Raw genomic sequence first — 25177 nt, forward strand, 5'->3', positions numbered from 1 at the left:
ACAGCTGTATCACGGTTACTGTTTGATGTTGATGCAAACTCACACAAACCTGTGGTTGAATACTTAATGCTTGGTCATTTTGTAATATTAATAACATCACATTTGTATGCATCCCCATCGTTGTACATAAACCCGGTTGAACATCTAAAACTGTATTTCTAAACACCAGCATTGGGCGTCTCCCTGTCGGTATCACCAACCTCTTCTCGAAAAGCAACCGGAACAATTTTAATTACACCCACAATATATACCGCCCCATCGTTGTGCCCACCCTCTTCTTGAACAGCAGTATTGGGGGCACCAGAATCTTGACTCTCAACACTATCGAAACATGCGGCTGCTTCATCTGTGCAATTAACATTCTCGAGAATCACCTCAAATAGTGTCTGAAAGCTCTGCATGTGCTGGGTTGTTATTGAACTGTGCTCTGTTTCTCTGTACAGCGCTCATTAGCGCTTCCAGCTCATTTATCGCATCATTGATATGATGGGTTATTTATAACGCGCTTAATACCCGCAGGATTCTAAGCGCAGACCCGGGCATCGAACCTGTGTTGCTCCTTGTCATCTTGCTTCCAAGTCGAGCACGTTGCCCCTGAGCTATCCTCCTGAGAAATTCAGAATAACATCTGCACCACCTTGTTGTACATAATCCGCCCCTCCACATCTACCACCTCCTAAGTGTCTTCTTCCAAAGGCATGACCAGCTCACCTGAATGCATCGATAAATTGTAGACCAGGTGTACTGCTGCATTCGCTAGTGTGAGAAACCAAAAGGCGTCTTGCCCGCTTGTCCTCTGGGACTTGTGATCCAGCCTGCCGGGACACAGCCATCGCTCTTTTATCCAGTTCCTGGGGGTGGACCAGTGCGGGAAGATCACCAGGGTGAGGCAGCTGATGGTATACATCGTACTAGACATGTCCTGCTAATTGGGTCAGACAAAGTCAGGCACTTAGACTTCAAGTACATACACCTGATTCCAATTCGCTCTGCTCACGCGGTCAAAAGGCAGAACCTAGAGAGAAACTCTGAGCAAGGGGGAACACAAGTACGAGCAGAACTGCCGGGGTGAAGGCGAACCTACTGGAGCAGTGCGACAGACCAAGGGACAACAGCAGCATCCTGAAAACCCCAAGAGTTCACTACAGGAGTTTGTTGCCTCCTCCAAGGCCGCAACAGACACATGGAGAAGGCCAGATCCCAATATGGAAGACTGCATTGTGTTACCAGGACACCAGCAACTCTCCTGGGTGAACGGCAGAGTTGGGGAGGCGAGGCCAAGTCTGTGGTACTAACCTGGACTTGTGAATTGGAAATCAAAAAAGCAAGAGAGAACCGCAAACAGCCGGTGAGTTGGCAAGCAACCCGAGACACTGTGTGGGCCAAGAAAGATTGAATTTTGCATCAATATATCGCAAGTGAAGGCTGCACGCGTGTGGTTGAGACTTTAGAAAAGACAGACCTGCGAATGAACTTTAAAGCCAGAACAGCTGTGGAATCAGTGATACTGAGTAACGGAGTGGTCCGATGAAAGGTAGTAGCCCACTTGAAAGTCTCTGTGAAAGGTGCATTGTTTGAGGCGATAAAAGTAATTGAACTGTAAAAGCGAAAGTGAACAAAGTTAAACCCTAGAGAAAGGGAGAGGAAAAGCAGATCATTGAATTCTGAGTCAAAGTTGTCCTGCAGTGGTCTGAAAAGGAAGCCCAGCACATTCGAAGGTCTTCGACATCTGAAAAGCAGTTTGAGCCCGACTGAGGGGTTTAAAAAGCTTGGGGGGGAAAGGGGGAATCCCGGGCAAGTGTTGTTGAATTGTGCAAGGTCTGAGCCCGACAGAGGGGGACCTGTGAACTTTTTGTTTTGTTATTTGGGGGAAGACTGGAATAAGAGACTTTAACCTCGAAGGGCAGGTGGGCCTTGATCCATGTTCCGAACTGTTTCAGTTTTGACGCCCGAGCCAGCGTGTGTCATCCATCCTATAGAGAATACCTCAACCCACGGTCGTTAAATATTCTGATCCTAGAGAAATAGGCTGACCCATCCATGTACCATGGAGACATCCAAGATTTGATGAACCACTCGCAGATAAATACTTGATTTCATTGAGTGCTCCTTGCTTTGCACTACAATCGAGATCCATAGAGGCTCCCTGTTTGTGGCATCATCCAATTGTTGACAGACATTTCTATAAAAAAGCATAACAAATATACAGTCAGTGTATTATAATATTCAGCGTATCCCAATATTCATTATCTTAAACCCTTATAACAACCAAGCACACCTTGAGCCCAAGTATAACACACTGATTCTTGGAAGCCTTAACACATTTCAACAACCAGTCTGATCTGTGACACATTCGCAGGACCCTCATTATTCTATAAAACAGAATAAAGTAGCAAGAATATATTTTTCATTCATCGCACACAATTAAGAAAGCACACTGCACATGAGTCCGAAGAGCCTGAGATCTAAATTAATGTAATGTATTTCAAAAAAAATATTGGACAACAGGGCCAATAAACGAGCTAGGTCCCCATTTATAAATTGTACTCTCCAACCAGGCCCAAAGTCTATATTAATATAATGTAATTAAAACATCAGCCTAGAATTCTGGCTGTAAGCACACCCCTTCATACATAGTTTCCAAAAGAGCTACCCAGTTGTTAGAAATGTGACTAGGGAAAACACATGACGCAATGTTGGTTTTACCATAATCATAATTAAATTTAAAAAATGCTAATTAGTCACTAATAAATCAAAATTACAGTTTATTAAAGGATCAGAAAAAGGCGTGAAAAACTACGTACATAAACATAGGCCATCACAAAGAGGTGTCAACACCGCTTGATGAGGGCCTATGTTTTTGTACATGGAAAACAATTGTGTAAAATGGTCACTCACTAAAGGTTACTAACCTCACCTATGTCTGCCGTGACAATCTTTACTCAAAAAGAAAGTATGAGATTGTCAGAAGTTAAATCACTGTTTTTGTTTGTTTAAAAAAAAAATTGTGGTTTCCTGACGTGGTTTTTCACGCCTTTTTATGATCCTTTAATAAACTATTATTGTGATTTATTAGTGACCATTACCATTTTTGGAATTTAATTATGATTATGGTAAAACCACCTTTGTGTCATATGCGTTTTCCCTAGCCAAATTTGTAACAACCGGGTAGCTCTTTTGGAAACTGTGTATTTATGAATATATTGACGTCCTCATCCCAAAAAGCCCCTTTACGAAAAAGAGGACCTGTTGTGCTTACTCTGTTTACACTATGTACGCACATCCCTCCTCAAAATGTGTAGAGCTTGCATAAAATATATGTTCTGCACCCCTGTATTCAAATATAAATATATATAGTGCAAACACTACTTCAACACACATTAGCTATAAAATAAAACCATGGGTCTAACATTCTCCATTCAATTCTGCTTCACTAAGTCTATATAAAGGCGACGACTATTCACTTTGTCAATGCCTTTTTTCTTCTAAAATGTGATATATGGCCCAACCCTGAATGCATTTGTAGCATTGTTTAAATCAACATTTTTGTTTGCCTGTGTGAAAGAAAAAACTGGCGTTCTTTTCCATGGGTTGTGCTGTTTAACATAAACCCCTGTGTTGTCAGCCACTACATAAGGCCTCATGTAGCTTGTGTACACATCTGCTTTCACAGGCTATAGTCTCGCTTAGCATTGCTTTAAAAGTTTAAATAATTATGGGTTTAGAAATGTAATTTTAAAAATGGGATCAACATTGTGCGCTGTCCTCTAAACACATCCTGGTTATTTGCTGGTGTGCACTATAAAACCCGAGCATTTTCTAAATCTACACAGCATGGAATTAGCATTGTTGGTGCAGGCTGCCAGAACCCTATAATACATAAAGGTTTATAGTGTGAGCCTGCCTTATTTATCCAGATAAATTCCAAAGTCAGAATGAGAATATTCCTCCTGTAGTTTACAATATAAATATTTACACCGCCTTGTTTTTTAATAAGACTTTAGGTTGATGACTAAGCAGAGGCCTACGTTTTATAATGACAAGAATATATTTTCACCATGTTTGAAGTTTACTACTTAAAAATGCAACCTGTTACTCTAACAGCCTGCACATGTGGCAGTTATGCCACTTTGTTACAAGAATTTGTTTTGCAGTGTTTCCCTTTGCGCTTTTCAAACAGGCCCACACTTTATAATACACAGTGCAAGATTAAATAAACCAGCTTTTGCACCAAACCTTTCTTTTAAAAATATTATGCATCCCCCTAACAGTTGTGCTGTGTTTAAAAAAAATCAACCATTTCATCCCTTTGTATAAAAATAGCGGCTACCCCCTTTGCCACATCATGTGTGGTGTTTGGCAATTAACTCAATTTCGCCCTTGAATGACCCTGCAGGTTGGCGGCCTCACAATACATCTATATTTTGCTCTCATGCCAAAGTGTGCATCTATCCAAATTATACAGTTTCACATTTTTAAATCTACAAGTATAGCAGATTTAACGTTTGGATGCGAGACTATTAAATAACTGAGCTATAAACACAAACATTTTTACACCTTATCCTAGATATCCTGCTGCCAGAGTCAGAAAAAGTGCATTGGAACACCTTCTCGGCATTAATAAGTACTGTTCTTTAGATTTAAATACTGTATACATATTTCACACTTAAATACAGGCTGCCAGGTCAGAAGAAATATCTGCTTATTTGAAAATGACTAGACTGCAGAAAAATAAAGAAACCAAGTACTAAATCTTCCCCTGCTACTCTAATCTTCTAAATAGAAACACATCATAGACGCGCATAAAACGTTTTACCCCTCATTTGGAATGTGCAATGCAGCTTACTTTGATGTTCCTTCTTAAAAATAAGGCTTCTTCTGACCCAAAACAAAATTCCAATGATCCAGGACACAGTGTAGCAATCCTCTGTAGTTTCAACGCGATATTTCTTGTCGGCTTCCAAAGGTTGCTTTTTAAGGGCCGTCAGTTTGCCCCACACCCTCTGTGTCCCGTTATCAGCACTCTAAACGATGACATTCTGCACATTAAGTATGACACGGCCCTGGAGTACATTAGTCACGCTTATTCTGCAGAAAAGAATTCTAGATAACACATTGACACTCTATAACACAGCATGTGCACACAGCCCTACCCTATGTTTTTGCAAGTCATAGTTGCAGCTTAACGTTTCCATCATCCTTGGTTGGCTAACGTATGCAAAATGTGTCACTCTGTAAAACTACATTTTACACTGCCACCAATAATAGCTTTCAACTTTTTTTGTCTCGGACCTGGAAAGCAGCATTTACCTTTTTTCTTTTTTTTTCTTTACCAAACTTTTTTTTTCATTGCAACATGTTTTAATGTTAGTAAAATAGATGTTCTCAGGCCGGGCAACTTAACTGTTTCTTAAAGCCATTGCTCTGCTTTGTCAGCCTATATTTCCAATGGTTTCATCTCTGCCTATGGGACTGCAGCTGTGTTTTTGGTCAACAAAATTAAATGCCACAGCATTCTGTAATTTTGTGTTTAACTGCACAGACCTGTGTTTTGCAGCCCTGAAATTAGATCTTTACTTTCATTTTTTTTTAAACCCTTATTTTATTATTTCAAATATAATGTTAGTAAAATATATATTCCCAGTCCATGCTACTTAGCTGCTTTTTTAAACCCATAGCTCCGCTTTGCCGGCCTATATTTTCAATGGTTTCATGTCCGGGCATGCCCTGGTAACTTCACAACACTGCCAGCTCCATATCTGTACATGCCTGGGCATGTCTGCCCTGGCACATCCTAATATAAAAAAACATTTGTATTCATATTTATGCATTTTTTTTTATTCTGCTTTTATTCTTAAATTATGATGGCGTACCTTAAACACCACCTCTTTTTTATATTAAATCTATTGAAAAACTGTTATAAAATCGTGACGTCAGACACTGCCTGGTTTTATATTGCATCTACATAAAAACTGTTATCAATGATGCCAAATTTATATTCAGATACTATAAAGTACATATAAACATTATTATTCAAAGGCTTATAAATATTTACAAAGGAACCACTCCAGCGTCACCGCGACAAAACCCTAACATTCGCAGTCTATCTTCTCGCAGCTCAATTTGACCTCCAACAGGAAGCAGTGCACACAAGCACTCCCAGCCCACATTTTTATATAAACTTTATATTCACTTTATATCAAATCATATCAAACTGCAAAAACACTATCATCTTTGCTATCAATTTTATATTAAATTGACATCACACCTCATATAGAAAAATGGGAAGGCGGGACTAAGGCCGGAAACGGGGGGGGGCGTTCCACCTGACAAAAATTTAACATTGCAAAAAAGGGGGCCCTATATGCTACTTGCATGTCCTCAATAAATGCAAATATGCATGATGCGCTCTGTACGTGTTGTTCATGTATATTTACCTTTAATCAGGGTAGACCAACTTCATTTGTTTTAGGGGTTGACAAAATTAGCATTATTGTGCTGGATTATATGAACGCACATTACACTGTTGGAGATGATTCTGTTTGTGAGCAGCTCTATACAGATTGTTCATATATTATTTAGCTGGCCTTGTTTATTGGTGTGTGTATAAAGTCTTTGAGTGCATGTGTTCTTTTTAATAATTTTGGTTTCTTGTTTACAGCAAAAGTACCTGGATGCCATAAAAGTGTTTTCCGGACCATTACAGGGCATAGACCTAGGTAAGAGTGAATGCCAGTGAGTCACTTTTTCTGTGCTCTTTAGTTTATTAGCAAATGTTCTACTACTACCCAGAAGTTAATCTTTGTCTAATATCGAAATCTACATTTGTGATTTTTCGCAACTTTAACCATCGTAAACTTGGTGAAAAAGTTGGATGTGATTATGTGTTGACCCTCTTAGATGGTGTACCAACCCTTGCACCTTTGCTTGATATGATAATAAAGGGTCTCAAGACTTGATGGTTCATTGTTAATTATACATTCCCAACCCTGCACAATTGTAAATTTAATAACATCTAATATTCTGTAGTAGTTTACATGCTCCCTCATTCCATCGACACGTTCATTCTCGTGCAACAATTGCAAGTTTGGCTTCCACTGACTTGTTGCTTGAAAATTCTTCAATCCTCACACTGATCAATCAGGGAAAATATTCCATGTCGTGTCTGCATTATGCACCATATTTCTTTAATTAAACTTTGCGCAGCTGAATGCAGCAACATATTGGGGACTACATTTCCCAACAAAAGAATTATCATGCAACATGAAACCTCACAATCTCAACCACTCCGTACTTGCAGGCTTTAAGGGCCCTTTCTCTGAGACCACCTCTTTCTGTACTGCTCTGAGCAAATGAGTACCATCATTTTGTGCGCTTTCCTTTGAGGAAGTTAATGGCTTGTTGGTGGCGTTGTTACTTTATTTTCAGTACAGGTTTTCTTTAAAAGGGTGTATTGCACGCATTTGTTTTGCTGTGTTTGGCTCCCCACTCTGTGTGTAGTAGCCTAAGGAGTTACGGTTAATCCCGCTCAGTAAGTGAATAGGGATCTGTTCTATTGGGCTTTTGTATCCTTTCTTCTTTCAGCTTGGGCAAGCCTGTAGGAGAGCGCAGGGGGGTGGGAATTCACCTGTCATGGGCAGAATGCAGTAAAATGCCACATAAAGGGCAGGTGGGGCAAACATTCAAGCTATGAGCTGGAGGGTATTGGAAATGATACCGTTCTGTCACATGTACTTGCTTAACAGTTCACAGTTCTTCCCAGTGTACCACACTGCCTCCAGATGCTAGACTTGGAGCATGTGTCTCCAAGTCTCTCCTTCCCTACCTCTCCTTCCCTACCTCTTCCCCCCACACACCCACTGCCCCCCTTCCATTCCCCTCCCTTCTTCCCCCTCCTCCCGCTGACCTCAAATCAGACATTGAAACCTTCCTTACCTACCTCCTCTTCCCTCCCCCCTTCTTCCCCTCCTTTTAAGTAAATTGTTCTACATACTGTATCACTGGTTTGTTTCATGTTTGTAAATATGCTTCTTTCATTATTGTACCTTGTTATGCTGTAAAGTGCTTTGGATTAAAGTGCTATATAAACTCAATAAACATTTAAATAAATGAAAGAAAGAATGATTAACAAAGAACCCGGCATAAGAAAGGGGGCAATGGCAGCTTTCTTACTGTCTGGCACCCCCTGCAGGCCGCTACTTCTATGATGGCAGACCAGCTGTACAGATCACGGCAATGTAAGTCTACAGGCTGAAGAGGAAGTGCCAGGCATCATCCGCTCTCCAGCCACCCCCTTCGAAGTGCCAGGAACGTTCATGCCAAAATATTTTACGTATGGAGAACAGATAAACCAGCAGAGAGCCGCAGCTTGGCTCTACGCAGTGCCTATCGGAGTAACAGCACCTAGTGAAGTACCGACACCTAAGAAAACCTGTACTGTAAGGTACCCACTGAGATGACCATATCTACAGACAAGACAAAAGGACGTTTGTCAGAATGAAATACCTGAAGAAGCCAAGAAGATACTAAAGGAAGACTAATGGTGACGTCATAAGAAACCAGACTGACGCACATATATAAGATCTAATTACCTGAGAATACTGACTGAGACGAAATACCATGGATAGTGACATCTTGAGCCTAAGGTGAAAGTTGATTTCAAGTTGAAGAAACTTATGCCATATGCACGATGAAGACATTAAGCCAGTTTAAACGTGTACAGATGCAAGAAACCGCAAGAGAAAAATTGTGAAGCTTGCTTATGCTTAGTAGTAAAATAGATTGCGGCAAGCGCCAACTATACAGATATCTACTTCAAAAGCACTTTACAGATGAGTGAAAATCCACTACGCACATGAGCAGAATTGAACAGAGGTTACTAAAGGTCACAAGAGGAGAGTGCTGCAGCAAACAAATCGAGAATTAAGACGGAGAGAAACCCATATGAAGGTAACCCTGCAAAGAAGTCACGGTCGTATCAGGCTGGAATAGGCCAGTATTGGATACAAAAATTAAGAAGAAAAGGAACCGAGTATCCTGTTCAGCAAGGTCGAGCTAAGCCACAGATGGTAGACTGGCAGAACTAAATAAAATACACGAAAATGCATGAAGAAGAGGCCGATTTCACGGTGTCCTAATCACGTGGCATGGCAGGTAGAAAAGGATGGGACTTCCACACCTACCCATGCAGCCTTGCCATACCCATACTGAACTTTTTCAGTCCAAGAAGCAGACTGATTTTTTTTGCTATATAGGTGTTTTTTTCTGAAATTAAGTGCAGTTTAAGTGAGAAGGAAGATCGAGCAGTTGCTGAGGTTCATTGAACTCTCCGTTTTTTTGTACTTGTCATTAAACGGACTCCCTATGTCAAACTATTGAATTGTCAATATTATTTGGTGCAAGAGTACAAATCTACATCCCCATCTATCTCGAGGGTGCTGCTGCTCATCTTAAAGGGCTGTTTGGAGACCCCCAGTCTTATGGGCTGGCTGTGGTCCATCCAGTTCACTTAGCAGCAAAGAGTAGATGGTTATGATTAGATAAGACACCATTGACCGTTGTTAGGCAGAAACCTGTGCAGTTCCCTTGGGGAACACTGCAAAAGATTTAAGACTACAGGTATAGCAGTAAACCCACTTGGTAGCAGTCTGCACCACCCAGATTTACCTGGTAGCTGTGGCTGAGCAGTCAGACTTCCCTCAAGAAGAGTTAGGCAGTATGCAAAGTATACACAATATGTACTCAGACACAATAGCACAAGCAAACACTGACCAGAGCTTGGTTTCAAAAGTATATAGTTATTTTATTTTTTAAGAACACATAAGTTGAAAACACTCTAGCAAAGTATAGTAAAAACACTTAAAACACAGTTATAATGAAAGCAGTTTCAACCCTTACTCCTATCTAGACAACTCTAAGTTAACTCCACATAATTAAAACAGAGGTGAGCGCTTAACGTTAGATGACACTCTAGTAGGTTTAAGGAAGGGGTAAAAAGAAACAGAAATGGGTTAAACACACCACTCTAAGGTCCAGAACACTTGCAATAGGCTCAAAGAAACACAAAGTCACAGGTGAGCAAAAGTCACTAGGCAGGGCCCACTCTTAGAGTAGCCGGAGCGAAAATGTGCCCAAGATCACACTGTTATTAGGGATTCAAAGTCTTGCAAAGAGTTAGAAAGAGTTTAGAGTGGTTTAGAAAGTTTAGCCAGGGTGTCCCAGGCACTCCCAGGGTCGAAAGCCGGGGGCTAAATCTACCCCGTACAGTCGGTAGCAAGGGAAGCCAGGCGGAACACGGTACCTTAAGCGGAAAGGATCCTCCAGCGGTGGCAGTTGTTCCAGGAAGTGGCAGCAAGGCTCGACGTCGGTCAGGGGAGAAGAAGTTCTCGCTGAAGAGCAGAAGAAGAAGGTCGTTGCACTGCCCGGGAAGAAACCAGCCGCTGAGTCCTCCGGTTAAAGGGTTGTACCGACTTTCGTGGTTGGGGTAAAAGTGGTGGGGTTCCGGTTGCCGGGGTGCTTGGCACTGGCAAGGCGGCCACGAGATACCTCGAGAAGCGAAAAGAAGGCGAAAACTGGTTGTCCCCACCAGTCAAGGGAAGGAGCCACTCCGTTAAGAGTTCTCCTCGGTCGTCGGGAAAAGTGGTGAGACGGTTCAGCAGGGCTCCACCGGGTGGTGTCGTCGAAGCAGGTCGGCTCAGCTCTTCCCTCGTCGGATTCTTGGTCCTGTGGCGACTTCTGAAGTTCCAGTCCCCAAAGCCCTGCTTTTATGCAGCAAACCCCCATTCACCCAGCCTAGCTGTCACTCAAACATGCTAAGTGGTGAGCCGGCCGGCTCACCACTTGGGCCAATCAGGACGGAGTGCGACTTGAGTTACCAAGGTAACTCAGTCCAGGGTGCCTAAATCCCCCTCCACCCCTCCTAAGTACCCCAGACAGAGTGGCACCACTTTGGAGGGCTTCTGTGGAGAAGCCCGCCAAAAGTGGAACAAAGGGCTCCACTTTGGGTCAGAGTTACAGAGGCGAACACCAACGCCATTTTAGAATCAAGTTTTGGCAAAAAGTCCCAACCGGAGTTATAAAAATAAATATATAAACCGGCGGTATGTTTAAGGCTACCGTAAATAAATAATTAAATGTGTTAGCCTAAAACAATGGGAAATCCCATAGGAAAATATTCGCGGTCGAATATAAAACGTAGTTTCCACTGCCACCAGCCAAAACTCGATCAGGGGGGACGGAGACGTGCCCCCTCGACTAACAGACCCTGGGGCAATCGAATTGCCCCAGCCAGTACGTCCACAATATGATGGTGTGTACTGGTTCTGTTCAGGATTCACGACTAGCAAAGTCTTTGGTGACTTTACATGCCCTGGGAGACAGTAGTCAGTCCCAGGGTATGGAGTCTATGTTGGGGAGTCCCTAGGACACCCCTGGGTCACGGCACAGAGGGTGCTGTGTAACCCACATCACAAAAATACATGAGGCCCTATGGAGTAAAAGACCCCATAGCCCATTCAACACAAGGTTTAACCAAGAAAACACACTTCAACATGTCCAAGAGTGAGGGTAAAAGAGTCTCACTCTTGGCAGGAGAAAAAAAGAAACCCCAGAAATCCAGCAAAGCTGCTGGGGGACTCACTAGGTAGGGAAATTCAGCCTAAACAGAGAATTCTCCCTAACAACCGTCGACATAAGTAACTTCGGGTGCTCGGCAATATCACGTCCTTTGCCATCCGGCTGATAGAACGAGAAGCTCGCCGTAGATGTGGCTAGTTTCATTAAAAACTCTGCAGGTGAGGTCTGAAGGAACCTTTGCTTTCTCCCAAAAACCCCTTCCCACTTCTACGAGCAGCTGATCGGACAAGCAGCATGGAAAGGCGGTAACGAAGGCGGTAACGAAGGCGGTGATCCCGAGCATCCGGAGAGGAAAAACATGCGAACAGTGGGTGAAAAAGACTGAATGCTTTGGCAAAAAGTTGCATGCCTTAAAACAAGCAAAGGAAAGGTAACGGAGGGAGGTGGGATAAAAATAACGTCAGAGTAAAAGTATAATGTGTATATATAAGGGGAAAATATTGACTCGAGGGTGGCCGAGCAATAGAGATACTGGGAGTGACCGAGGTAAGGAGTATATGCCCATGTTCCTAGGTTTTAAAAGAGCGCTAGAAGAAGCCTTCATTTAAAGTCCTGAATTGATAGGATGATGTAGACGACTAGAATCGATAAAGACTATCTGAAAGAAATGGGCTTAAATTCCATGTCGGAATACAATTAGGGGCAGAATGCATCTGAGGAAGCAGATGGCATGAGATTTGTGTAGCCGGCCGGAGTCTGTCTTGTCTGTTTTATGTTTTTGTCGATGACGTCGAAAGGTAAAAACTTAAAAAAAATAGCATGAAAATTGCACGATTGTGATATGATGTTGCATGGCATGTTTTGATGGTTGTGGTTAACAAAGGTAAGTTACATTTTTGTTGAAAAAACGGGATTGGAGCTTGCAACGATTGTTGCTCGCTCATATTGTTCTTGTTTGTGAAACATAAAGCATAATAAAGTGTTATACAAAGATAAGATAAACAGGTTAAGCATGGAAGACATTACCCCATTGGCGCACATGTGCAAACAGCTGCCGAAACAAACACTGAAGCTTAAACCGTACACTGCAGAATGGGTTAAAGGGACCGCAGACAAAACGTTCATGCCATGGCACCAGGGAGGATCGCTATCTAAAACGGTCCTACAGCACATGACAACATATTTGCACACCACATACACTGGCAAAAAGTTAGACAAACGCCTAGCTAGATTAGAACTTTGGAATATGTATCGACAAGAAAAGGAGGAGGAGCCACTGATAGATTGGATATTGAATATATGCACAAAGGGGGGGGGTAAAGAGCCTTCTGTGGCACCCGCCACATCTGAAACAAAAAGCGAAGCTAGTAAAGACGAAGGATTATACCCGTTGAGAGAACTTAAAGCAGCCACGGATATAGCAACCCGTCCTATGAGTCACCTACACATAGTAGTGACGAAAGCCCAGAGAAAGACAGAGATATTACCTCAAGTCCCAAGGGATAAGGAGAGGCGCGAAAAGGAAAAAGGGAACCAAACAAAAGCAAGTACATCTCTAGGTACGGGAAGAGAGGAAAAGAGATGGAAAGGAGATTAGGATAGGACTGATGAGATGGTATTCGTACCGAACAAATGGATGGGAGGTCAGATTTTATTGAAACTCGATGGTAAAGGCATTGAGGATATGAGACAAAAAGGAGAACAGGATGAATTGGAGAGGAGGGAAAAAGAAAACTGATGAAGAGATGAAGGGGCTAAGAGAAAGGATAAACAGATACGAGAGCAGTTATATCGTGATGAACCGGTCAGAAAACAGGAAAAGGCAGAAGAGCAGAGAAAACGCAATCGTAAGCAGCGAATAGCTGATGACCAAGATAGAATAGAACAAAGGAGGATAGAAGAAGAAGAACAAAAGATACGGGAGAAGAGAATAAGAAGACGAAATGCGAAGGGCATATGAACAAAGATGCGAGGAAACAAGAAGATAGGGTCAGAGAGGAAGCGTATAGAGTTTGATGACGACATAGAGCGAAAGCAAAGACAGAGCACGGGATCTTGAATATCTGGAAGGAGAGGTTAAAAAACCCAATCCAGTAGTAGGCTGGGAAGATATAGAAGAATTATTTGCGGAGTGCGATTCAGTACCAGGCATGTCTAGGGCATATATCGAAGATGACTTCGACACCAGAAGCATCGGAGAGACGATAGATAGAATATATGAGATGGGGCTAGAAAAGGTACCCCAAAGGGAAGGAGAGGATGAGCGTCTTGAGAGCACTCAGTTGTAAGATACTGAGGACGCCTCTCGAAGTTGCAGAAATGGAGAGCTGTCCTTGGATAGGCTGACCCTAACCAGAAATGAGGAGGGTGAGAGAAGTTGCACGAGTTGGGCACAGACAATATCGGACGCAGAAAGTGAAGAATGTGAAGAACGAGAAGACGAGAGAAGACTCAAACGCTTCTCTAGAGGAAAGGGAATAAGATGGTCAGATTCTAGTGGGTCTGCACCTAAGACATCAGTCAGCCACACAATCAGACTGGCATGAAGGAGTATCATATTGTCAGAGGGAGGTGTCTCCACCACCCTATGTGAGCAGACTAAGGACATTGCCAGGTAGACAGCGATGCAGTAATATTACCCCTCTGGTAGACAGAAAAATGATGAGAGAGGAGGAGTGTCATGTGTCACAGTTCCCTTTACTAGAAAAAGGAGGAACGAGACCACAATATATACCCTGGCCTGACATGGACAGAGAAAACATGAAAAATTAGCTCCCAATGTTGACATCAGGGAGCCGGAAAATGGATACATAAGTTGGAAAACATGACATGAGGGAACACGTTGGCTATTGGGGATATTACGTGTCGTTTAATCGCCATACTTGGTGATAGATCTGACGATGCGTGGACACAGGCAGGTTACCCTGGAGTGACTACAGTCAATAACGCGCATAACAGAGTGCCGTCTAACAATTGCAGAACTGGGGTATGGAAAGCGCTTCGAGGGCTATATTCGGACACTTCTGATATGGGAGCTTTAATGACGCGCAAGATGGAGTCAGATGATCCTTTGCTTTACATTCAGAATTTCCAAGACGCCTGGGTGCTGGAAACTCATGAATCTTGGGGAAAATCTATACCCTTGTTTTAGCATATATTATGCTGAGGGCTGCCAGAACAGGTACAGAAGTAGCTCAAGAAATTGGTAGGGATTGAGGCTAAGCCTTGGTCTGAAATACAGTTTACCATCGCGCACTATTGCAGGCTGCTGCAGGAGAAAAATCGCAAAAAGGATGCTGCACAGAAAGGTGAAGAGGCTAAATTGGTACAGAAAAAATTATCAAAGTATGCCATTGAGGGGGCAATGATAACTAACACAGACGGATCTAACATGCAGCAGATGAATAATCAAAGGCAGTTTGATCAAAGCATTAACTGGCTTTACCCAAGGGGAAAGAGGCTTTCGAGGGAGAGGATGGCAGAGTAATCTGGGAGGGTTTCAGAACAATCAAGGAGGTTTTCAAAATATGCAAAATGGGGAAAATCGGACCACCGCCAACCTGTTGGACATGTGGAATGACAGGGCATCTAGCACGCACATGCAGAAGTCAAGGCAGGGTGCAAAACGACCAACTCAAAAGAGGAGGGATGGTGAATCCATCTGCGTTCTCACAGCAGGGTGGAAATGGAGTTGCGCAGAATCGCACGGTGTAGCAGCAAGCGCCGGGAGTACAGCAAAGTTTGCAACCCCAGAATGTGACACACTTTCCACAGGAACAGTCTCAACAGTCGCCAATGCAACTGTCAGAAACAGGTACAGGACAGATACTGAATTCAGGAATGAGAAATGCCACAAGTGACGAGGGACATTCGTTCACTCAGAATGGGACAAGATTATATATGGACTAGTACAGCTCACTGGGAGACCTGATGTGTTCTAGCCTATCAGTGACATCGAACCCTCATGAGGAACCAAGGGTATATGTCTGTATAGGGGATAAAGAATATTCTTTCTTAGTTGACACAGGTGTGACGCACTCTTATATATGTGAAGGCAAGTTTTCTTTGTCTGGCAATGCCATAAATAGTCAGGGCTTCACAGGAGCAACACGTTGTGTTGCATTTACAAAAGAACTTCCAGACTCCATAGGAGATTGTGACATGAATGTGCCACTGCTATATTCAAGGCAATCCCCAGTGAATATATATTGGGACGAGACCTAATGACAAAGTTAAATATCTCGTTCACGGAGAAGGGCATAGTATGTTCAACTCCAGGAATGCATTATTTGAACGTATGCAAAATGATTAGAGCATACGCAGGACCAACTGCTATGAGAGCTATTCCATTGGAACCAAAAATATTCGCTTATGGAGTGCGCATATTAATGTCATGGCTACCAGGCCTTGCAGACAACACCATGAGAACCCCAGATGAGTTTTTATTCAGACCAAGAATACCTACGCATGAGGAAAAGGGACGAGTGTTTCCCTTGACAATACAAAAGGCCATAGTGCGAGAAGAGATGGCTCTGCTTGACGGTGGTGATAATGAAGGCAGACAATGGTGTGCAGTAATCGTCATTTGGGAAGGTTACAGATTGCCTGACATCACTGATGACGATCTGTTTGAAGAACAAACAAGTGAAGATGAGATGACAGTTGAGGTTAATCTTCTCTATTTGGTAAAAATTATCAAGAGAAGTGCTCAGAGAATGATGCTGGCACAAAAACATCCTGAATATTTTGAGGACGACATGGCAAAGGTGCCCGTCTCAGTATGGACTACAGGTCCCTATGATGTAGGCTTACTGAAAGGAGTTGGAGAAGTGAAGATTAAATTGAACCCAGGAGCAATTTTACCTAAAGCACGGCGGTATCCCATGTCTAGGGAAGCAGATGAAGGGATTTTTAAGGCCATTTCTGCCATGATGGACCATGGCATCTTGGTGACGTCAGAGTCCTCATGCAATACTTCGATTTACCCAGTGAAAAAAGGGAAAGGTGGGACTTGGAGACTAGTGCAAGATTTATGACCATTAAACCAGATAGTCGAGGCAGAGATCCGTCTAGTCCCTAACCCATCCACGATGCTATGTAATATACCCGTTGAGGCGAGGTTTTTCACGGTGATTGACTTGAAAAATGCATTTTTCTCAATCCCATTGCACAAAGACTCACAAGATCTGACATTGTTTACGTTCAGACAAGTTTGTCTGAAAAGCACAAGGCTGCCCCCATGGTACTGCGAGTCTCCTTGAATTTTCAACAGTCCTGCAGATGGACTTAAGCAATATCGCATTAGTGAGTGTTGTCTTGCAATACGTGGATGACATTCTAATTTGCAGCACGACAGAGGAAAAGTGCAGATCCAATTCTATTCAGCTATTAACTATACCGACTGAGAAAGTATATAAAGTTGACAAGGAGAAGTTACAATATTGTCAACAAGAAGTGCTGTATATAGGCCAGCTAATCTCACATGCAGGGAAAAAGGTTACCCCTGAAAGAGCTGAAGTCATTTCAAAGACAGCCAAACCACACACGATAAAACAAATGCAGAGTTTTCTCGGATTATGCAACTATGTCATGGCATGGGTCTTTGACTACAGTTCCTATACCAGACCCTTGTTACAAGCCTTGAAGAAAGCACAGGCAATGAAAGAAAAAATGCTGTGGACCGAGACCATGGAAGAAGGGTGTGTTGAACTAAAAAAGGCCATTTGCACGGCACCAGTTTTAGGGATTCCCAATTATGCAGAGAAATTCTACCTGTTTTCACACACGAATGGCGGTGTTGTGACCGCAGTACTCACACAGAGAACCAAGTTGGGGTACAAGCCCCTTGCATACTACAGTTGGAATTTAGACCCAGTGATGAGGGGTCACTTCCTGTGCGAACAAAGTTTAGCTGCTGCAGCGTTCGCCATGGAAAAGGCTACAACCATTGTAATGGGATGCCCAATGACATTGTTTGTCGAGCACCCACTATTTTGCCATTTTAGAGAAACCAAAAGACACACTGACATCTCAGAGAGGTTCTGCTTATGAAGTGATCATATCAAATCCAACAATTAAAATAGTTAGATGCAAAATAGTGAACCCAGCTATGTTTATAGCAGAACCAGTCACTGAAGGAGAGCCAATACATGATTGCGCAAACTAAAAAGAATTCTATGATGAGATTCCCAGAGTGAAAGAAAATGCATTGGCTGAAGGAGAAATCATCTTCGTTGATGGTTCTTCGAAGATCTATCAAAATGATGGACAGAGATATGCAGGCGCCGCTGTGGTAAAGCACACGGCAAATGGGGAATTTCGAGTACTGAATAGTGCACGATTGCCCGCACGCTACTCAGCACAAGCTGCAGAATTATTGGCGTTGATACTCGCACTCGAGAGTCATGCAGACCAGGAAGTAACGGTGTACAGTGACTCCGCCTATGTGACGTCTACAGTGCACGCAGGGCTAGCATGCTGGAAAAGGAGGGGCTACCTCCGAGAGGACGGCACGCCAGTGCAGCACGCAGCCTTATTGGACAGGCTAATTAAGGCACTACAGCTCCCAGTGGGCATAGCGGTCGTGAAATGCATGGCCCACACAAAAGGGACAGATTTTATCTCGCGTGGAAATCAAGCAGCAGACGCTGAAGCCAAGCAAAATAATCACAAGTGTGGAAATAACTGATGTGCATGAGAGAATGATTGTTGCATGAAGCGAGCCTGAAAGCTATAGCAATATGGCAAGAACTCAGTGGAGCTCCAAAGGGAGGCACCACAGGAAGAAAAGAACCTGTGGAAGCAACTAGGGTGTTCTTTAAACCCCTCCGAGCTTGTGACAAGACAGCACTGGTAAACCGGTGATGCCTACAGCCTTATTGAAAATAGCACTGGAATAGTTACACTATCCAGCGCACATGACAAAGGAGAATCTAGCAGCAACGATTGCTGAAAACTGGTTCGTACCGAACTTGGCAGAACATGTTGCATTTTTTTATGGTGAACTGTATAATTTGCCAGCAGTTCACGGCTGGGCATACACTACATGTAATTAGAGGAGTTATCCCAAGGCCTAATGGGCCTTGTCAGCACTTGCATATCGATTGTCGATATGATTCAAGTATGTAATGGGTACAGAGATCTAATTGTTGTGGTGTATCCATTCTCTAGATGGATAGAAGCAGGTTCATGTACACACCCAGACTCTACCTGTGCGGCCACATTCTTGGTAATGGAGGTGTTTCCCAGATGGGGGGAGTGTGTGAAGTCATGAGGTCAGACAATGCTCCTCATTTTGTTAATGCAGTATTTTAACAGATTAGCTTGTTGCTTGGTATAGAGCACTGGTTTTCTTGGGCGTTTCATCCTCAAGCGAATTGCAAATGCAAGAAGCTCAGCGGCTTGTTAAAGGAAAGGATAGCCACGTTGAAGCTTACTCTGAAGAAGGGATGGCTACACTGTCTTCCACTGGCACTGTATGCACTCAAACCAGCCTGGTTTTGTATTTGTATTTATTTATTTATAAAGTGCAACCAGGCCCGGAGGCATAAGGGCACGTAAGTTCATTAAAGAGTTGCGTTACAGTTACAGGAAGGTACAAGCAATGCAGTCAGCAAAAAGTTCCAATACAGTTACAGTTAGGAACAAACATTAATATAGAAGGTGCATACAAAGATACAATGAATTACAAAGTGAGCTGGCAGCAGTCCGTCATGCTGGGGTCAAGAGGTTAGTCTGACATGTAGTCCAAGTTATGGAGCCAACACTTCGTGTTATGTTTGAACCGGTTAAATGAGGGTTCTGCTCGTAAAGGCGCAGGGATGGTGTTCCATAGTTTGGAAGCTTGTACAGGGAAGCTAGCTCCACCCGAGTTGTGAAGTTTGAATCTCGGAATGGTCATGGTGTTAGTTTGTGCTACTCTGAGTGGTCTAGAGGAGGTGTGAGGTGTGAGTTGGTTGGTAAGGTATGCTGGAGCAAGGTTAGCTCTGGCTTTGTGTGTAAGGGCCAGTGTTTTGAGTGATATTCTATGCTCGTCAGGGAGCCAGAGTAGATTACGACTGATCTCGGATATGTGCGCCTTTTTGGGAATGTTGAGGGCAGCTCTGATGGCATTGTTTTGGACTACTTGTAGTTTATTGATGTTTTTGTGACTAGTGCCCAAGTAAAGGGCGTTACAGTAGTCTATTTTGGAAAGCACTAGTTCTCTAGCGAGAATAATGCAATTAGGTACGGAAATGAATGGTCTGCATGCAGTGATCAGCTTGCAGGTGTATGCGGCTGATGAAGCTACTGCATTGGTTTGCTTGGAGAAGGATAAGATAGCATCAATGTAAATACCAAGAGTTTTAGTGTTATTTGATACTGGGATGCGATTGCCATCTATGGTAAAGGCTTTGAATGCGGGATTAAGATTCTTGAGTTTGGCATGCGTGCCCAGGATGATCAACTCGGTTTTTTCGTCGTTGAGGCACAAACCATGGTGTGCCATCCATGCTTGTATGACCGAGTAGATTTCATTAAGGGTCGTGCTGTCTGTTTCGTAGTCACCCGAGATAGGTATGAGTATCTGGGTGTCGTCCGCATAGTTGGTATACGTGACACCCAGAAAGTCAAGGATTCTGAAGAGGGGTTTCGTGAATATATTATAAAGAGTCGGGGACACGCAGGAGCCTGGCGGGACTCCACAGGGTACTGGTACAGGCTCAGCAGAATCCGTAGGAGAGAAGACCCTCATGGTTCTGTTCGCCAAGAAGGAGCTGATCCACGCCGTGGCGGCATCTGAGAAGTGTGCTGCAGATTTCAGGTGGTGACAGAGTGTTTGATGGTTAACCAAATCAAACGCTGCTGACAGGTCAAGCAACAAGAGGAGTGCAAGTTTGCCATTGTCTTTCAAGGTTTGGATCTGGGTGGTAAGGTCAATTAGTGCAGTTTCCGTGCCGTGTCTTGGTCGGAAGCCTGATTGCCTAAGCCCTAAGAGATTATTTGATTCGAAGTAGGCCTGTATTTGTAAATAGGCTGCTCTGTCCAGTATTTTTAGTAAGAACAGTACAGTCGTTATCGGTCTGTAGTTAGACGGGTTGGCTGGATCAATAGTGGGTTTTTTGAGGAGTGGGATGACCCAAGCGTCTTTGAGGTTGTCAGGAACTATTCCGGATTTGAAGGAAGTATTGATGAGGTTAGTGATGAATGGAGCCAGATCGTGCGCAGCTGCTTTAACGATCGGGGCAGAGCAGGCATCACCTTGGCAGTTTGAAGGTTTTAGTTTCCTGATGTTTACTACTTCCCAAGTTGAGAGGGGTGAGAAGCTGAAAGGTTTGCAGTTTGACTGAAAGGTCGAATGTTTGTTAGGTGGCGGTTTGTAGTTAGGGTCGGCTAATAGTAAGGATTTTCTTGCGTTGATTTTGGATTGTAGACAATCTATTTTGTCTAATAAGGCTTTCTGAATATTACTACACCATAGTGTGTCAGCAATACATTTGTCAGTGGGGGCAGTGGGGGATTCTAGCTCTTTGAGTATCTTGAAGAGTTCTTTTGTATTGGATTGCGCTTGTGTAATCCTTTTGTTATAAGTGTCTTTTTTTGCAAGAAGTATGGCTTCTTTGTAGTTAGAGGAGACTAAGGTTAGTTCAGACTTGTTAGAAGCTGTGGGATGTTTTTTCCAAAGTGCATCAGCGGTTCTTTTGGTTTTACGTAATTCTCTTAGCTGTGGCATGAACCAGGTGTTAAGGTGACGCTGTGGTTTCGGTTTCCGCAGTTTTAGAGGGGCAATAGAATCCAGAGCTTTGAGTATAGCCTGGTTGTAGGTGTCCACTAGAACTGTAGGGTCAGCGTCTGAATCAGTATTATTCAGTATAGGGAGTAGTATAGGTAGGAGTTTGTCGGGAGTAATATCTTTCTTGTTTCTCGTGCTGATGGCAGGGGCGATGATAGGCGTCGGGTGGGGTGGGTTAGCTTTGATAGCAAAGGTTACTTTATGATGGTCCGACCAGATACATGGGTCAATGGATAGGAGATCAATAGAGCAATTGATGTGTGATAGCCAGTCTAGAGTTCTACCTTTTGATATGAGTGGGTTCGTGGATAATGTGTGTATGACCCAAATCAGATAATGTGTTGGCTAGGTCAAAGGCGTTAGTGTCCTTAGGATCGTTGAAACCAAGGTTGAGGTCCCCAAGTAAGATGGTTAGGGAATTAGGCTTGGTGTTTATAGTTATAAGTGAAGCAATGTCCTCAATGAAAGAGGAAATGGGTCCTGGTGGTCGATAGATGAGATGAGATGTAATGTTGCTGTGTGGTTGGGTGAGAGAGGTAGCTTAATTGACAGTGATTCAGCAGATGGGATTTGCGCGTCTTGGATGACTTTAATGTCAAAGGTATTTCTAAATATGAAGGCGAGTCCGCCTTCCTTAGTTTGAGTGGTGTTTCCGTCAGATCTAATAATGGCATAATTATTAGGTATGGCGAGGGCCAAAGAGGGGCCGGAAGCGGCATTAAGCCAGGTTTCTGTGACTGCGAGGACATCAAGGTTTTCATAGGTTATAAAGTCAGCGATGTCGAGAGCATGAGCAGGAAGAGACCTAGCATTCAGCAAGGCTGCTTTGATGAGTTTGCCTTTTCTTGGAGGTTTTTCAAGTGGTATCAGTGGACTGTGCTGAAGACTATTGGCTAGATTGACAGAGTCAATGGGTGCATTAGCATAGTTATGGTCAGTATGCAGGTGTTTCATACTACGTGCCCTTAGTCTGGAGTTTCTGGTTAAGATGCTAGGGTGGTGAGAATACGGAAATGTAGGAAGACATGTTCGAGAATTCAATCTAGCGTTTCTATTCAATGTGCTAGGCTGGAGGGAGCAAAGATGGGTGGGTGGTCTAGTTCTGGAGTTCAGTCTGAAATTTCTAGTAGTGATAGTGCAGGGTTGGTTAGGTATAGGTTTAGTGGCAAAGTGGCGTATCCAAAGTGCTGGATCATCCAAATACGGATTTTCAGGTGTCATGGTACTGGGCCAAGAGGAGAGGGTGGTGGAAGTGTAATGAGTAGAATGTAGGTTTGGCTGTCTAGTCCAGTATCTACTGTAAGTATACAATAGGTGGATGAGTGTCGATAGGCACCAATACATGATGTTTGTGGTGTTGCTGGTACACAGTGTAGTGGGTGTGGTCTCTTAGTGAGCAAAGGCACAATACAGATCTATACAGTGTGGTCATAAGATAGCTATGCAAAGCACCGCAACAGAGTATTGTGTAGGCGGCCAGGGCATAACACAATAATTAATGAGGTCTGAAGGGGATCAAGGGCATACAACAATCAAGTGGTCTCTGAGCGACCATAAGGCAGAACACAATGGTCAATGTGGTCTGTAGGCGACCATAAGGTACAACACAATGGTCAATGTGGTCTATAAGCGACCATAAGGTACAACAATCAAGTGGTCTGTAGGCGACCGTAAGGCACAACACAATGGTCAATGTGGTCTATAAGCGACCATAAGGTACAACAATCAAGTGGTCTGTAGGCGACCGTAAGGCACAACACAATGGTCTATGTAGTCTGTTGGCGACCGTAAAGCACAACACAATGGTCAATGTGGTCTGTTGGCGACCGCAAGGCACAACACAATGGTCAATGTGGTCTGTAGCCGACCGTAAGGCACAACACAATAAATGTGGTCTGTAGGCGACCGTAAGGCACAACACAGCAATCAAAAGGGCTGTGGGCGCATATGAGGTATAGCATTGATCAGTGGTCAGCATAATGTACAACCGTAAGGAAGCCACTCTGTAGTATAGTCTATCCGTGACCTTAAGTGCACAGATTAGTGATATGTAGTCTGTCCAGGATCAAAGGATACATCGTGTTGAGCGAGGGGCAGCAATTGGTGTCAGTTGCGATATGTGATGTAGACAGCGGCAGAGGTGAGCAATCTATACGTGCTAGGTGCACATAATGACATAATGTATGCAGGGGTGTACCATGCAGATGCACTATTCCGTAGGCAAAGACACATGGGAAGCCTCATATGAGAGCAGCAAAGAATAGGCACAAGAGCATCCATCTCACGCCACACAATTGTGACAGGCAGAAGGATGCTCACGCCATTGACACCTCAAAATAGAGCTAGATGTGATGCCCAGCCAACAGGAGAAGTGTTAGAATGGGAAATGCAAAACTACTTGCATAGCATGACATCTTGTCTTACTGTAATTTCAGGACAGCTGCAGTGATGACAAGAAAGGTGCAGGGCAGCACAGAACACAGGAGATGCTACAACAGCTCAAATTACAAAGTTACGTATTCCTCCCATATACCCTGGGGACACGTTCCTGGTGAGAAACCACACAAGCAAAAAAGTGGGACGAGCTGAGGTTCAACGGCCCCTTTAGAGTGGAGGACGTTACACCATCTGCAGTCAAGGACAGGGAAGAACTTGCATCTTTCTGGGCGACATCAAGCCATACATCGGAGAAGACACTCTGCCCGCACCCAGCCACGTAGAGACTACAGACAACGGGGAAGAACCATAGAAGAACCACAGCAAGTGCAGACGAGATCCATGATGAGGAATGACGACGCATGACCAGCAAAGCAGAGACAAAGAATTTTGTGAAAATTGTGGCTTAATTATGGACACTTCCTTTGAGCAAAATAAGGGGAAAAAGGACATAAAAACACAGACACTCTGTGCATCCTAGTTGCATGGTGAAGAATTATTGCACGTATAAGCCACAAAATAGCTTGTCGATTTTGTACTTTGGACTGAGGCACACTGAAGCCTTGAAAAGAAAGGATATGCCAGATTTTGATTGAGGCTACGTAAATTGGAAGAGAATACAGTATCTTGACTTTCAATACAGGAGGCTTATTTGACTGACTCATAGTGTCACGCAATAGTGACCTCACCAAAGACATTATGATCTATTTCGAGTTAGTATTGAGGTCATACCCATGGTTGGTGAGAAGAATCACAAGCATAGCAGAGTTTCTTCAAGATCCTGATAACGAATGGACCATAAGGAGGCTGCTTACAGTGTTTGCAGAGCAGTTTCTTTTGGTTCCGGGAATACAGCGAGGACAAGACCAATGTCCCTGTCACGAGAAGATGGCAGACTAGCTTGCAATGCATTTTTCCGCTTGATTGAAGACTTTCCAGAACTTGTGGGGGGACACGCCAGTGTTGAAGTCCTCACTTTAATTAGAGACCCAGCAAACTCTACCCAGATTAGTATGCTCCTGCATGGTTTCATAATGCAGGTCGAACTTTATAATCATCAGCAGAATCACCAGAGAAGATTGTAAACTTTCCTTCGATGGACAGATCGTGAAGGTGTTGCCAAGGACTTTGCTTTTGTTTCTGCTGACAAAAAGCAACGGCATGTGATCTGGAACGAAACAGATAGACATTGACTGGGAACTGGTCTTTGTTTGAACATGCGAATTAAAGACTTGCTGAACTCATTTGGAACTTTTTTCAACTGAACAAGAACTGTTTCCAGAGACAATAGACAACTTATTACTCGGAAAAAGAGAATAATCAGTCTAGTAGGTGTGACCTGCGAACAGAGGCAGCAGAAACCAGTGGCCATGTGTAGCATGTATTAAAAGTTAA

General features: G+C 43.4%; 1 protein-coding gene across 1 annotated transcript in view; it reads left to right on the forward strand.

Annotated features, from left to right (window-relative positions):
* ELAC2 (elaC ribonuclease Z 2) overlaps positions 1-25177 on the forward strand; it is a 972577-nt gene that overhangs the window by 119410 nt on the left and 827990 nt on the right. Inside the window, exon 5 of the mRNA XM_069654514.1 lies at positions 6662-6719. Within this exon, the coding sequence (XP_069510615.1) occupies positions 6662-6719 (58 nt within the window). The remainder of the gene's footprint in view (positions 1-6661; positions 6720-25177) is intronic.

The sequence above is a fragment of the Ambystoma mexicanum genome, chromosome 3q (genome assembly GCF_040938575.1).
Source record: "Ambystoma mexicanum isolate Mex_15411 chromosome 3q, UKY_AmexF1_1, whole genome shotgun sequence".
Taxonomy (NCBI): Eukaryota; Metazoa; Chordata; class Amphibia; order Caudata; family Ambystomatidae; genus Ambystoma; species Ambystoma mexicanum.